The sequence below is a fragment of the Pteropus medius genome, unplaced genomic scaffold (assembly GCF_902729225.1).
Source record: "Pteropus medius unplaced genomic scaffold, Ma_sr-lr_union100, whole genome shotgun sequence".
Classification (NCBI taxonomy): Eukaryota; Metazoa; Chordata; class Mammalia; order Chiroptera; family Pteropodidae; genus Pteropus; species Pteropus medius.
Genome location: NW_024347732.1, coordinates 158,797 through 175,394, shown reverse-complemented (window position 1 = coordinate 175,394; position 16,598 = coordinate 158,797). Strand labels below are relative to the sequence as shown.

Genomic DNA, 16,598 nt, shown 5'->3' with positions numbered 1-16,598 from the left:
TCAGTGGCAGAAGCAAATTAATGTATATTTTTATTAGGTGTTGTATCTATTTAATTGACTGTCAAAGTGATGAGAAGTTAGGAAATCATCCAAAAGAGAGGTCCATCTCTCTTAGCTCAACAGCTCACATGTTAGGTAGGTTTGCCCTGTCAGTGGGATGCCTTTAGAAAACACTAATAGCTTCCAGCTGGGTGGAAAATCAAAACCTTTGGGGTCTGACAAAACTAGCAGATTTGAATTTGAAAGCAGAGCTAATGCCTCCATTTTATTTTTTACCACTTGCCCATAAAACATTATTTTCCAATATGTCAGCCTCATTTGGTGGTCAGTGGTCCGAAGTTGAGAGTGGAACAAGCAAGTGGAGAAATCTGGACATTAGTGAGTCCGCCCTTTCAAGCTGGTGTGCCACTTTGTGGAAGGGTGTCCTCTAAGAGCAATTTTAATGACCATCTACTATCAATTGCCTTTCATTGGCTGATCAACATCGAAAGTGCCTTCTCTCATTCAGTTTATCAGGTCTTACATAAAAGTCAGAACAAGCCTTATTCAGTTTTGTTAAAGGCAATTAGAGTAAAATGCTCCTTGAACCCATTTTGCCCTTGTTTTTTTTACTTTGTTAATGCAGCCCTCTTTAAATGAGTGCCTTTATTGGGTTGGTTAGAATATCTGAAACTATTAATTCTCTTGTTTTGAATAGCTGGTGGCAGGGCAGAGCAGATGGGATAGGAAAGTATTTGCTTGGGTATATTGCTTTCAATTAGGATCAATGAGGTTTCAGCTCCTCTGAATTAACTCACTTAATACCCACTGTGTGAAGTCAAAGCCTGCTAGAAGCAGAGAGGAAAGTTGAGAAGATCTGTAGAAAAACTTTAACTCAAATTCTCCCTTCACCGGTGTAGAGAACTTTCATTAATTGCAGGTGATTTCAGTAGACTGCTAGTCTCTATTGGTGGGTCAGGATTGAACAAAGGAAAAATTTTGTATGATAGACTTGCCTATTTTGGAAACAAGTGGAAAATACCTTGGAGTAATACGATATCATACCGTCTTTCTCTAGTGAATAATTTAAATTTATTGTCAAAAACCAATTTATGTATTTTGGGGGGATCTTGGTGTTGAGTTGACTAAATTTACCAATTCAGAAGGTGATTATTTAGATGACTCTTAACGAATTGCCTTAAAAATGCTCCGTGTTCTTAATTAAAAGATGTGCATTAACTGACATGGCTCTCCGGAGAAAGTACTTAATTGGATGGCAATGTATTCTTTGTGATTGTTTTGAATATATTTTAATTTTTAAAAATATGTTTACTAATGGGGATGCAGGACAGTGATTTTCACTGGAGAAAACTTGCAATATGTATTTTTTCTTCCATTCTCCTACATTAATGCATTTGTCATGTTATTGATTGTCTATATTTATTATACAATTTGGATGTTAGAGATCTTGGCACTTTTACTCTTTTTTATTCTTTTTTTAAAGGGAAAGTTATTTTGTGTAAGTAACTGTTTAGAACTATATATCTAGGTTTCCGTGTTCAGGGAGAACTGCCAAGTGGGGTTGTTGATTTGCTTGCTTCCACTGATGAAGAACAGGAGGAGGAAACTGGTTCCTTGAGAAAATGCTGAACTAGTCTCAGAAGCACATACATTCAGTTAGTCCCTTTCTGCAATCAGACTTCTAGGTGAGAATCTCCAGGGATCCGGGTTTTGTTGACATGGATCAATTTAAAGTGGCAATTACTGTAGTCAGATAACAGCTTAAAAAGCTTTTTTTACACATAGAAAAGATACATAATCACACAGCATATGGAAGTTCAATTTTCTGAGGTATGGTTTAGGGAGTTGCAGTGTACCGATATTAAGACTAGTTTTAAAACCAGATATCACCCAGCTTTCTTAAAGTGTAATGCATTTTTGCCATATGATTTTTTATTTCAGAAGTGATTCACCGTGCATATTGATGAAAGGTTGGATTTCCCACTGTGAAAATGTTCCTTCTAACATAGGTAAAGTATTAAAAAAATCATTGAGTGGCTTTAAAAAAAATCTTCTCTTTAAAAATGAAAATTTACAGATTTAGGATGCTGGATTCCATAAACGCTCTTATAGCAGGACTTAATTGATTATTACACTCATGCCTGCAATAAAGCGTTCTGTCATACGAATGTTTGAGCTTGGTGCTTAACTATCTATATACTGAAATCCATTACACAGAACCTCATTACAAGTGACATCTCACTAAGATGAACAAAAAGATTGGCTTCATAAATAGGATGCAGTATACTATTAGTGACAGAACAGAGTAATCATTATGAATTATGGTCTTTTTACAAGTTGTCTCTGACATTGATGGATTTTTGAGGGGATCACCAGATGAAACAGTGCTAGGGTGCAGTATTTGGGGGCTATAGAAATTCTTATTGATTGACGCTGTTTACCAAAGATGATTTATTTTTAGGTTGTGCAGGGTGTGTGTGCGTGCGTGGGCGTGCTTTGAAACAGGTTGTGTGCACTCTTGCGGAGAAGTGTGGGAAGGGTGAGTAGGTAGAAGTTAGAGTCACTGCCTGTGCTTTACATGGGTTTTTATGATTTCTTTGCGGCAGCAAGTAGGGGAAAAATCTATTTGATGAAGGCTAAAAGTATACGGAAAGTGTAGAATGAGAAGTGGAAGACTGTGAAGGGGTAGCAACAGTTAAAGGGGATGCTCCTGTCTGTCATATTCTTTGAGCTTACAGGCTGGTCAGAGACTCCTGAGTAGAATTGTTTCTTTGTTTATTGTGGGTCGAAGGTACATTGGGAAGGTAAAGCCTGAGGCATCTGTTTCATCATGTGCCCTGTTGTTAAAACAAATGCACACAGACCTGGAAAGATTTGCAAGTGTTAAAACGTCAGGGAGAGTTTTAGACAAGAACAGCATTTTCCTTTTGCCTGGCATTTTTGTGTTTAGAAAAGGCATGCGAGGCAGACAGGCATATGTTTCTCCTATGAGGCAAGAATGTTTTATAAAGGACTAAAGAGGGACTGCTGAGAGGAAAATAGCCAGCTTTAGATAAAGCACTATAACAAAGGCTTGTAGTTTTATATATCATGGTGTCCATTAAAGCTTAATAGGGAAGAGTCCATCGAACCAGGTCGGTTATGTGTTATTCATGGGAAGGATAAACATTTAAGGGTGTGCAAAAAATCAGAAATCAGGAGGACATGATTGCTCAGCTTTTGAAAAGACTTTACAGTGAAGATTTTGTTTTCATCTCCCATGGATCTCTATGCAAGGCAGAGGAAAGTAAGCTGAAAATGTTTGGAGCCTATCAACTCGGGAATCCCAGGGGGTTAAAAGCAGTCTAGTAAAATAAAAGTGGCCTGCTTCTGCGTTTAAAGTGTTCTATTTTACACATACTACTGAGAAGCTGACAAAAGGAATGATTCTGATACTTTGTTCAGTATGATGAACTGGCACAATATACAAAGTTTTATACAAATGATTTTATACTGTTTCGGATTTCCAGTTCAATAAACAAGCTTTGAGGTTTGTGCCTGTTTGTTTTTTTAATAGAGTTCCCTTTTATGAGAAAATGAAGGGAAGCCTTTCATTTTGAGCAGTGGTAGGGGGCCAGGTCTACTTTCCAGTCTTTTGGCAAAATAAGGGTTAATTTGTAACTGGATGGGAGGGGGTGGTGAATGAATTATTCAGCAAATAGCTTATCATTCTGCTTTTTACTTTCTGTTCTTTGGTGCTCTGGAACTTGCAGAGAGAGGTAGAGTGGGTAAGGGGAGGCCGAGGCTGTGATACTTTGCATACACATCCCTGTCATTGTTCTGCCTGAAGAGACAGGGCTGGGTTCAAGGCCACATGTGCTCCTGTCATCATCCACATTTCTGCTCCAAGTGCAATCCGGAGTGTCAGCTCTCCATCTGTCTCTGCCTGGCAGGCGCACGCGCCCAGCACCCTGCCTCGGGCTATGCCGTCCCAGTCCCTTCTCACGGCTCTCCTCTCTCTGCTGCGCTCATTCCAGAACAGGAGGCATGAGCTCTGATTGCGCCGGCTTTTAGGAGACAGCCACTTTTCTGTGTGGACCCTGCATTCAAGGATGCCTGGTGAGTTACCCTGCTTTACTTTCTCTCTCTGATTTTGACAAGAAGAAAGCTTACTTTTTATTAGACACGGAAAATACCTCCTACCCCATGGCATGCTATACTTTATGTGGGTAGGCAGAGGCTGGGAGTGACAGAGGTGATGTGTGGAAGGTGGCATAAAGAAAGCCATCAAGATCTAAATGCACGGGTACAGGGTGTGGAGCCCTTCCTTTTAAAATTTTGGAGGTGTGTGTTTTAAAAGCTGAGGGAAAACTAGCCATGTATGTTTGCCAGAGCAGTTTACTTGAGGGACTTAACTCACGTAAGAAGTATTGTTTCTGTTCTGGATTTCGTGGCTGTCATCTGTACCTTGTATCCTAGAAATTTCATCTGTGGAGAGTTTTCAGATTATGGCGGGACCCTGGAATAAGGTCTCTTTAAAAAGCTCTTTATGTCAGAGAAAGTGAAGAAAGCTTTGGAACTGCAAATAATACCAGTCTTGCCCTAAATCACAGTCTGTAGATGTCATCAGGCAAATAACTGAAATCAGTTCATTAAAAATACAAAGTCTGCTGAATTACCGAAGCTGTTGTGGTTCTGGAAATTTAGTGCATGTCAGTTTCCTCTGAAAAATATTATCTTTGAAGCCCAGAATGTTCCTGTGATCTTGCCAGGGAAGGCTCTGCTTATGGAGAAAGAAGCCTGACTGGGGGAAAGGGTCGTTTCTGCTATTCTCAAGAACTTTCTGGGTTACCCTGTGCTTACTTTGAGCAGTCTCTCTCCAGATAAAAAAGACAGGGCAGATAGAGATCCTCCAGCTGGCTGAATCGTGCGTATTATTTGGGTAGGACAGGGAGAAGAGGCTGTGCTTGGTCACAGAGTTTGTACACCTCACAGATGGTGTTTTGAAACATTATCTGCCGGTTTTCTGCAACTACAGTTGTGTGTAGGTATTGCCAGTTGTTTGAAGAATGTTTTCCCTTCAGAATGTGTCTTTTAGTCCACATTGTCATTGACACATGTGCGGAAAGGATGCATTTGTGACTGAACCGCACTTTTTCATTAGTTTGGTAGATGAGGATTGTATGTAGATGAAATACGGGGAAAATCAATTTACAAAAAGATAGTGACCAAGGTTTTTGGAAGGTCACTTTAACTTTTGAAGCTCTCATCTTTATTTATATGCACATGCACCTAAAAATGTAATGTGCATTGAGTGTGTGTTAGGGAATCAGTGTGAAAAAGTGCTCCTGTTTTTCATTTCGCCAGAATATTGTAGCAGTTTCATCTCATTTTTATGTATCTTAATTTGAAACTTTGTTTTTATGCTCTTAATAAATATGTGTTAAATGATCTGGTTTATCAGCATTTTAGAGTCTGTATTTCGTTTTGCTAAAACTAAACCCATAATAAACCTAAGCCACTTATGAATGATAATAGGAGAAAGAGATTAGTTATGACCCTAGCAACCCCTAACTAATTACATGATTTTAAATTAATCTTCAAAGCATTCGTATTTAAAATACATTGAACTATGTTTAAGGTTTTAGAATCATTGGTAAGTTTGTTTTTTTTTTTCTGTTAACTCATTAATATCTGATGGGTTCTAAAGCAGTAACACAAAGTGTGGGCAGTGTTTGTCTCTCTCTCCCTCTCATCCCCTCCCCCCTTCTCTTTTCCCTCAACTGTGTTAGAAAACCTTGTATTTCAATGCAGAGAATATATTAACAGCTGTGACTACGAGCATGTGCTAGAATGAAGATACTTGAGCAGATCTAACACTTGGCTATTTTTGAGACTCATCTGTACTTTTTAAACTCCGCTGTTGGATGGACTACCTCTTAATATGTTTTTAGCATATTTAATCCATACATATGTACTTATATTAATGGACAATTTTAACTATTTGGGGCAGAGTTTATATTTTTAAATAAGACATTATGTGTATAAGAGTAAAAGGATATGTTTCAGGTAATCTGATATTGTCACTTTTTTATTTGGCTACATATTTGTATATCATTTATTATTATTATTATTATTATTAGTCATCACATGTCAGAACAGGTTCCTGATTGTATCAAACTTGAATGAACAATTATCAGATTTGGGACCCTTTTTCATAAAAAATGAGGATCCCTGGAAATATATACACAAACTGAATTTATTCAAAGACATGCCTATCTGCGTGGATGAGTAGGTACAAAAGTCTTTAGTTTAAAGGTTTCTAGAACTATTTCAGTTAAAAAGAAACATGCTAGTTGTTGATAGCATACAGTTACAAACGAACTATGAAAAGTCAAAGGAGGTCACGCATGCTTTAAAGAAATAGATTAAATAATTTTTATGATTTAACTCAATATAAGGAAATATCATTTCACTGCTTGTCACTTTGTAACAACTAGATCCTTGTGTTTAAGAAAAGGACAGTTTTCTTATGAGAAGGCTAGGAGACCTTGGGCATTGTGTTGTTTCAGGAGGAGATGACTCCAAGCTTTCTGAAACATTTATATTTTTATCAATCTTTGTATAATATTATCAAAGAACATATGTTGACCTACAAAATGCTTTCTGAACTGTTTCCTTAAAAGGACAGTCCGTGTAGCCCAGAAATAGTGCTGTTCTTTCAGAAGATGGCTAGTGTTAGGTCAGACCACCCTTTCTCAATGGTCCTGTTCTCCAGATGTGCATGGAACTTTTTTTTAAGTTCAAGTTTCAAAAAAAAAAAAATGGTTTGTTTTCAAAATCTGGTTTTACTTAAGACATCTCCATCCTGGAGTGCATTTCATAAATTGCCCACATATTTTTCTTAGCAGAGAACTTAACTGGCTGTAATTTTTAACACATGGCCACATCATGTGATATTTTCAAAACACTTACACATAGCTTTAAGAAGGTCCCTGAAGAAATGATCCATCCTCTCACAGCCAGCCTGTTTTTTTAACAGCATATCTGCATTTTCCATTTAGTAGAGCTATATATTATTAGCTTACATTTTTGGGTAGTAAAACAGTGCATTGCTGATTGTAAAACATGGACTTTATTATCTGCTGAAAATTGATTTGGCATTTATAGCCACTGTGTACTAGACTGTTTTTCTGTTTTTAACATCAGTGCTTGCAAGCGATGATTTGTGTAAAAAAACAGCAATGAAATTGCCATGGACAGACAATTGTTAGTGTCCCTAGTAACTGAACATTTAGATAATGCACCTGGTAATTTTTTAAAAAATAGATGCATCTAAATGCTCTTATACGAGAACAAAAAAACACAATAGTGCATTCACTGTCACTCTGTTTTACCTTGCAAGTTGGTTTGCCAGTGTGTTAGGTTCTTTGTTGTAGCGAACAAACCTCCTGCCAGCTATTATAAGAATACTATATAAGCTGCAAATATCCAATTATAAATGTAGATTGTGTAGACATTTGTAGGTTACTTCTTCCTAGCAGACATTTAGAATTTCTAACTTCTTTCCAAGCCCTGGCACCTTTTCCTTTTTTCTTTTTAAATTATTTTCTGTTAATATTTCTGAGTACTTGATCTCTTTCACATGGCATCTTTCTGTGTAGTTAATGATCTATTGAAAAAGGTAAGTGTTTAATCTTTTTGGGGGGGGTGGGGGGTGATCATTTGTGAAGACAACTAGTTTATTTTTATTTCTTAGAGTAAACATTCACTTAGTGAGCATTATATTGTGTAGAAATGTTTATTAGTCATCTCATCACTGATATTTGATGCTTACAAAGAAGGTGCTGTAATTATAATATTTAGAATAGCCTTTTGAATCATAAGAGGGGCAAATACATTTTAGAGCTGGAAGGTTGATCTTGCAAGCACGTTCATTTTACAAGATGTTGAAACTGAAGCTCTTAGAAGTTTAGCAACTTGCTCAGGTGGTTTATTAAAGTGAGAAGTTTTTCTCAGTTCACCCTCTTTACCATGATCCTTCCAAATCTCATATACACATTAAGTCACATTACCATATTAATGTCAGTCTTACTTTGTTGTCTTTTATATTCCACCCAGAATTGCTTTTACAATATGCTTTTTCTCCTTCTCCAGGACTGCAGAGCTATTTAGGAGAAAAATTCAGTAACAGTAATCATTTAGCCTGTGGCAAAGGTGTGCCGACAAATTTATCTTATAATTGTTTTGAAATTAGGGAGCCTCAATGTAGTTAATTACCGGAGTGTTAAATAGATCAAATAATGTAAAACTATGACAACTGAAAGGTTACTGTAATAAGGAAATTCAGGTACTAGAGTAGACATTAGGTTGCTGAAAATGGGCGAAGGACCAGATAACTGTGATTTAGTCAGTCTTTCCAGGCCCTCAAAGGGTTCTGAGTTCTATTGCTTTAGGCAGAGAAGCAATATTATGCCGTAATTATTATACAGAGTAATAGGAGCCTGAGCCTGGAGACAGGTAAAGGAACCCAGAGGTGAAGTAGTATCTAACTGGATGAGGAATTGAGGACATATGGGGAAGGGTAGACCAATCTAATGCTTATTAGAAAGTCTTGCCTAGCACCTGCTTGCTCCAGATTGGCTCTCTGATAATGTAACAACATTTTTTAGTTTGTTGTTCTTATACTGAGGGCAGGACATTCATTTGTTTATTAAATTTTCATTTGTGTGACAGTGGGTATAGTTTTATCAAAAGCAATTTCTTTGTGTACAGTGCAGTTCTTTGGTAGCTAACTATATCTAGTGAAATAAGTCATTAACTGAAATGACTCACAAATTGAGAACAATAGGATTTCACACCTGACCAAGAAGTAGGTTTATCTGGCTAGCTTTCTCAAACAGCTGTTTGCATTAATTAATATTAATGTAAATGTACTTTCTGAGAATGTCTAGTTTAATTATGTTTTTCAACCCATAAAGTTTCAAGCAGAGGAATCAGGAGGTCCTCTTAATCTCAAAGGGAATATATAACTGTCATTTAGGAGCAGAATAAATCTCTGATAGTATAGTTAGAGCAGCCTTTAATTGAAACCCTGTATATGGCAGGCCCTGGGCTAGGCACTTTTTATACTTTCTAATTCTCACTACATACAGCTCTGTAAATGGTTTCTGTGATCACATGATCTATTTGAAACCTGAAGATCAGATAAATAAAGCATTTTGCCCAAGGACACATAGATGCAGTTAAATGGCAAAGATTCTTTGGTCTGTCTGCTGATTTTGGATTCCTTTTTTTGTTTTCTTCTTTCCTTTTTGAGGAGGGATGAGTATGTTGTGGCTTGTTAAGAAGGTATTTTGTAATGGAAGCTAGATGGAAGCATTTAAAGAGGAATGTTTGAATTTGAAATACAGTAGCATAGAAGGTAGAGTTATCTTTGCTGAAAAATAAAAATATGAAAACATTAGCCTTAATCATCGAGAACGATAAAACAGTTTAGGATGGTGATTATTTCTCTCTGTATTCCTACTCCTCTTGAAAGAGTGCAGTGGGAGTAGTAGGCATCAGGGGGCTAATGTCATTATTTTGAAAAACCTAGAAATCTTAAATTTACTCCCTGACAAAGCTCTATGTTGGTTAACTAAAACATCACTTTTCTTGGCTTTTGGAATGTGGTAATCCTGGCTATCTTTTGTTGATCACAAGCTCAAATGGATGGTTTTCTGTGTTTTGGATTAGTAGAAAATTGGAAAGCAAATGATATGTTCAACGCATTGGCAGACAAAATTGTTAAACATTGTGTGGTTAAAAAAAAATCAAATCTCTTGGTAGAGAGACTGCTGGGTGTCCATGGTTCACAGCCCCAAGAGGTTCTAGTCATGCAGACATAGTGTTTCCAGAAGGTGAGTGTGCTGTAAGAAAGCAGATACCTTTTTTTCACCATCCCTCCCCTTCCAAAAAAAAAGCCACTGACTTTTTAAGTTGTGGCATGCTTTCTCTAAAAGATTTTACTTCTGTTTTTCACATTTTCCTTTTAGAGGCTATGTGATAAGTGTACTCTGTAAAAAGGCTCACTTTATGAGAGGGAGTCTTTTAATTTGTGTGGTTTGTTAAGATCATACAGTGAACTTGATGCTCATGCAAGACAATAATTTTGAAAGTATGGATGAGAACATGATACTGTAAAGAGTTTGACCTTAAGAGCTATGTAATTAATAGGCAGAAATGCTCTTTAGGAAGAAGAGATATTAGAGGGTGTATTTATCATGTGTTTATGGCTTTAACAAGAGTCTTAAAAAGTTTGACAAAATAAATAGCATTCTTTATAATCTGGGATGATTCTAATGGGGTGCTAAGTTGTTTGGAACTTTGAGAAAGACAGTTGCTGAGCTTCTGATCATATCATTGCATTATATTTAAACTTTACGTTATTTAACTTCACTACCTTCCACAGGACTTATTTGCTTTCATGATTCTTGGTTATTGGGAGGAAGGTACATAATACAATTTGAGAGTCCCGTGCTAACAATTTATATATTCTTGCATTTGAGGTGTTTAACATGTGTCCTGAGAAGGAAATGACTAGAATGAAGAAAAGTTTTGATTCTGACACTTTCTCTGTGAGATGAGCATTGTTTATTCTTTATTATGGTTATATCTGTTTATATATGGTTATATATGGTTATATATGGTTATAACTGATATATGGTTATATCAGTTTATAAGTTATAAACTGCATACTTATGGGAACACTTCATTTGAAAGACCTATTTACATTTCTTCCTTTCTGCTCTAGCATTAGTTGTATTTGTACAGCTTAGAAACATAATGTTAAAGGAATCAAAATGAAGAATGTTGTCCTTAGAAAGCATTTAACTTTTTTATAGATGTTACTCCTAATCATTGGTTGATAAAATATAGAGTGATAGAAATCAGAGGCAAAACAACTTCTTAGTTACTTGGACATTCTCTTATATACCAGTGTTTGCTTGCCAAACGTGACATAGCCAAAAAAAAATTGGTAAATGCAGATGTGATCAGGTTTTTAAAACTTTTTCTATTCTTTACGTTTAGCAGATTTTCTAGAAAAAGAACTTTGTTGAAAGGAGGAATTACCTGTTGTTATTTAACTGTTTACTATATAGAGGCATTTCTTGCTATTTGTTTTTATATCTTTATGTTTTACTCATATATTCTGAAAGTAAAGCATTTGGTACCCTATCAGTGTGAAGTTAATACACCTCTTACCAAAAATTCTAGGAAAAATTTAACCATTTTGTAATGTTTTCCAGAGAGCAGAACATTATCTCTGTAAGCCACAGACTTGCTTCTGTTTAACTGTTGAAAATTTTTGTATTTATTGACCAAATATTTTGAATGGCCATGGTTTTCATACTTAGCTATATTCTTGATCAGTTTGTACAGAACATGTTTTAACCTTTTTTGCTTTTTGATTTGGACTTATATTGTGAGCGCTTAATATATTATGTTTTATGAGGCCCTCTATCAAAAAACACAGGAAGTGTTGAAAATGTCAAGTCCTTGACGTGAATCAGGTTCTTCCACTTAGTGGTCCGACCAGGAACAAGTCATTTTACTGTCTGCCTGAACTTCAGTTTTATCTTAGAGACAGTTATTCTGCTTAGCTGACTTTTACTTGGCACAACGGTGGTAATAATGATTGTAAACCTGCTGTTTACCCCCCAAAAGTAGAGTTTACGTGTAAGTGGTAATTATTAAAGGCAGATAATGATGCTCTCTGGACTTAAGAATAGGGTTCAGTGTTCGAACCATACAAAAGGGCTCTAGACTATTGTGCTTGGTGAGTTTTGTCTACATTTGATGGGATTTTCTGAGTTTTGTCCTCACTTAATAGGATTTTTTTAATCTCTTTCTGTCCTCTGCCCACCCCTTTTATATTAATGTGCCCACCCTTTTACTAATTCTATTAATTTACTAACTTTGAAACCAGATAACTAAACTTAGGATATTAAGTATAATAATAAAGCATATGCTTAAGTAAAAGGCTAAAAGTCCATCTTGTTTTTTTTTCAGATATTAATAAGTGGCACTTTAAATTTGTGGCATTAGTCTAGGTGACTAGAAGGCTTTTCGTCCCTTACCGATGTTCATGTTTTTTAGTAGGAGCTGTTGCTAGAGAGCTGAATTCTATCTAACTTTTTACGGATCTCAAGATACAGGCTCTTCTTTGTTGTTTAAAATAGACATTTTAAGCATCATCAACTCTTTTTGATAAAGCTGCCATTTACGTTATCTTGTTTTCCTATTTCTAATAATGATATTTTAGGCTACCTGTAAGTTTGGCATGTAAAAGGCAATAAATGTTTGCTTAATAAGTGAGTTAGATGAGAGGTGGACTGGGATTCACAGAGATTTTAAAGGAAAGAAGTAATGCACAAAATGTGTTAATTATGAGGGGAAAATTAAGAATTGAATCTTATAAAATTTTTAGTAAATGGTATTTAAGGATCAGGTGTTTTTATTTTCAGAGTTAAGGAAAAATAATAAATTTATTTTTTGGCTATACAGCTTTATTGGTGGCTAGCTGCTTATTAGTTAAAATGCATGTATTATAAGTCTTATAATTTATTATAACCATATTTATTAAAAGTATAATATAACATGTAACACTTTAAAAATCCCTTTCTGAAATAATTATTGAAATCAGAAACAAAGTCAAGGGCTTTTGATAGTCGTATGTAACATTTTGGGAAATTAGCTCTTTCTGTTCCTGAGCACTTGCATGTAGTTTGCAAGGAAGGGTGTGAGGTTTCAGTCTTCCAGCAGACATATTGAGTATGATTCTAGCAAATGGCAAATATTAATGAAATATTTATCTTTTCAGTTACACAGTAAATTCAGCCAACAGTTTCTTCTACCAGTAATCTTACATGACTAGCAATTTGATAGGGTGATAAAATTTATCCTAAAGACTCCAGAGAGATTGCTAAGATAATTCATTTAGCTCATGATTTATATTTTCTTGCAAAACATGTAATTTGTTATATTCATTCAGCTTTCTTTAAATATTTTGCTCTCTTATATTTATTTCAACATTTACATTGAAGCCTTTGAAAGGAATAGGGCAGAACTTTTGAGTTTAAGAGAATATCATTACACAGTATACCTTGAAAGAATAATCTTGTTAATTTGACAATATTTTATAAGTATTTTTCTTAATTTGTGCCCTTAAAAATTCATTGATAGTCAGATTTTTAATCCTGTTTTTACAAGGATATTGCTGATATTCTGTACAGACTTCCCGAGGGTCAGTAGAGCACTTTGGAAACATGTTACTGAATGATGTCAGTAAATGATTCTCAAAGTGGGGTCCGTGGACCCGCAGCATCACCTGGGAACTTACTGGAAATGTAAATGCTCTGCCCTGCCCCAAACCTACTGAATCAGAAACTTCAGGAGTGGACCCAGCAGTCTGTTTGAATGAGCTCTCGGGATTCTGAAGCATATCCAAGTTTAAGAATCACTGTTGTAAATTATAGTTTTTTGTCTCATATATTCTAGAGAAAATACCCCTTTTTTGATCATAAATAAACCAGTGGCTATCTTAGATGGATAGAAATCAAGGCTATTTATTTATTTTAAATGATGTACTTAAAAAAAGTGATACTCAAGAAATTAAAAATAATGTATTTGTTCAGAACCTTGGTTTATGATGAAATATTCAGATACCTACACATTACAACCAAATTGAGATAGTTATGAGAGGGTGCATTTCAACCCGAATTTTGGGATGTTAGTTTGTTCTGATAGTTACTTTTAAAGAAGTGAGTCTGTTTCAGTTCACTTAGGTACCATGTATTATACCCTTGCTTCTTTTGAGGCCACCTTCTGATTATTCATAACTTTGTTAGTTTAGCTGATCATCTTTAGAGAATATTTGGATAGACCTCAATTTCACAATAATATCAGATAGTCTTGAAAGTTTGGACATATATAAAACGATTTATTTTATTTTTCTTTGTGTTGAACATAAATAAGTGTTCAGAGTAATTAAAAAATGTTTCATCACTAGTGCCTGGAGAAGATTTATTTCTTATGTCTCCTGTATCTTCTGTTGTTCTCTTTTGTGCTTGGTGTGCCTTCAGTAAGCGTAGTCTAACACTCTTTGTGGCCTTTGCCTCCTGTGATAAAATAGATTGAAATGATTCCTGGCACCATCTGGTGAAGAGGAGCAGCCCTGGAGCCCTGGAGGACTGTGCTTTGAGAGAAATGCTAAGAAATGTGGAAGTCTAGGGATACAGGCAAAGGATTTTTTTTTTTTAAGAACATGAACATTAATACATCTTCTTGAGGTTTGATGGGACATGTACTGCCTACTGCCCCATCTGGTGCTTATGATTGCATGGCATATTAGCATGCTGCAAGTTCATAATGTATTCGGGGGAGGAAACATCCCTTGCATACCAATTGAGGCATCCTCTCTTTCAGAACTGCTTCAGAATTTCAATGATATTTATATCTCCCAAGCCATGACTGAACTGAGGATATCTGGTCTGAGGAATAACATGAGTGAGAGAAAAAGAGAGAGAGAGAAGAGAGGGAGGGAGGGAAGGAGGGAGGGAGGAAGGGAGGGAGAGAAGGAAGGAAAATGGAGTAGAGGAGTGTTTTTTCTTCTACTTCCCCATTAATATATTCCCTCCCTTTTTTTTTTTCCTGTATGGAATTTTAAGTAGATCTTAATATTATGTTGGTATATGATTTTTTAAAATTTCATTTTGAAACCACATAATACTTTGTAATTATTTCACTTATGGCCTTAAAACATTTTGTCTTGTAGAATTATTTGCGCATTTTTCCCCTTACAAATTTTTGAGGGTCAGGCCTGTATCTAATTATATATCCATCTCTATGACATCTAGAGTTCAGTTATTCATTTAACAAATATTTACTGAGCTCACACTGTGGGTGTGACACTGTTGTAGGTATTGAGGAATCAGTGGTGGGTCCCTCCTGTCAGGGCATTTATGTTTAGGGCATTTATATTTTAGAAGGGAGACAAACAATAAACAAAGAACAGGTACCTGTACAAGATAATTTTATTCAGGGGTAAATACAATTAAAAAACAGGATACGGAGTGGGGGTAAGTGGGTGTGTGGGTGTTCATTTGGGGTGATTGATTGTTAAGGAAGGCAGCTTTGAGATTTTTGCTGAGACCTGAGTGATCTGAAGATTCAGTGGCAGAGGAATAGCGAGTTCAAGAGCCCTGAGATGAGAATATGGTTGGCATTTTCAAAGGTAGTTTGAGCCAAGTTCAGAGGCCAGCCCATTGTTAGGAGCTGGGAATTCATTCTAAGTGTGTCTAGAAACCATCATAAGTGACAAGATCATTTAAAAGGATAACTAACTTAAGCCTCTGCATGTCCTACTCTATGGAAAGAATGAGATGAGCCTTTAAATCCTTTGAGACACTCTATTGAACTGGAATTAGCATTGATTAGAAATATATATATATCTCTCTTGGATTCTAGCCTTGCCATCTGCTTAATGTTTGACCTTGAGCAATTATTTAACCTTTTTTTAGTTTATGTCTTCTCATCTGTTGAAAAGGAAAATTAATACCTAAAACCATGATATTATTTTGAAAATTAAATGAGATAATTCATTTAAAAGACCCAGCACAGTGCCCAATTCCTAATAGATGCCTGATCTACCATTGACACACTGATCATAATAAAACATTAGGGACAGTTTCAAGGTATGTTTAAAGAGTTGGCAGCATCTTGTTGAGAATCCTTTTCTAGTACTGTTATCTTCTTAATAAAACACTGCTAAAATATCACTATGGTATTAGTGCTCAGCATCTGCTCTTGATCTAGAATTACTGAAGAAGAAAACTCAAGGAATTCTATGCAAAGTCCATGCCCAGTGAAACAAACTGGGATTTTTTTTTTTTAATTTCTTCATAGCCAAAATGTGTTTCACTGAATTTGAAAACTTACAGGAAACATTCTGTCCTTTAATTACATGTATATATATGCACACATACGTGCTTACATATATAAATATACAGTAGTGTGCTGCTTAACAGTGGGGATACTTTCTGAGAAATGAGTTGGGGAGTTTTGTCCTTGTGTGAACATCACAGAGTGTACTTACAAATAAACCTAGTTGATATAACCTAGTACACACTGAGGCTGTGTGGTGTAGCCTATTTCTCCTAGGCTACAAACCTGTATAGTATGTTACTGCACAGAACAACTTTCTTGGGGTGGGGGTGGAGGGTCCTTGGGAGGGGGAGTTTTAACATGAGGAAGCCAAATTCCTTTTTGCATTGGCCTGAAAATTGCGGTTTTATGAAGGATATTATGAAAAAAAGTTTTAATTCATAAAACAATAACTTTGTGTATTAATCATTTGTATATTTATTAGATTGTCTATTAGATTGTTATTAGATATTGCCTTTTGAAAGAAATTTTTTAATGCACTCAAGGGAGAAAATAAGGAGCTCCTTAGTTTTTGCATGAATAATGCACTAATTGAAAGAAACAATTCTTCAACTATTTTCATTTAGTCTGTAAGGCAATGTTTAGCTTGTCAAGCTTTCTGTAGAAGAATTGTAGTGGGGAAGGGACAGATG

At 35.8% G+C, this 16,598-nt stretch overlaps 1 protein-coding gene across 2 annotated transcripts in view; it reads left to right on the top strand.

The window, feature by feature from the left end:
• RUNX1T1 (RUNX1 partner transcriptional co-repressor 1) overlaps positions 1-16,598 on the top strand; it is a 139,001-nt gene that overhangs the window by 34,623 nt on the left and 87,780 nt on the right. Inside the window, exon 1 of one of the 2 annotated variants that reach the window (XM_039877102.1) lies at positions 3,684-4,098. The exons of the other annotated variant lie outside the window; for it this stretch is intronic. Within the exon in view, the coding sequence (XP_039733036.1) occupies positions 4,092-4,098 (7 nt within the window). The 5' untranslated portion in view covers positions 3,684-4,091. Of the gene's footprint in view, positions 1-3,683; positions 4,099-16,598 lie in introns of those variants that run through there. 2 annotated transcript variants of the gene reach the window in all.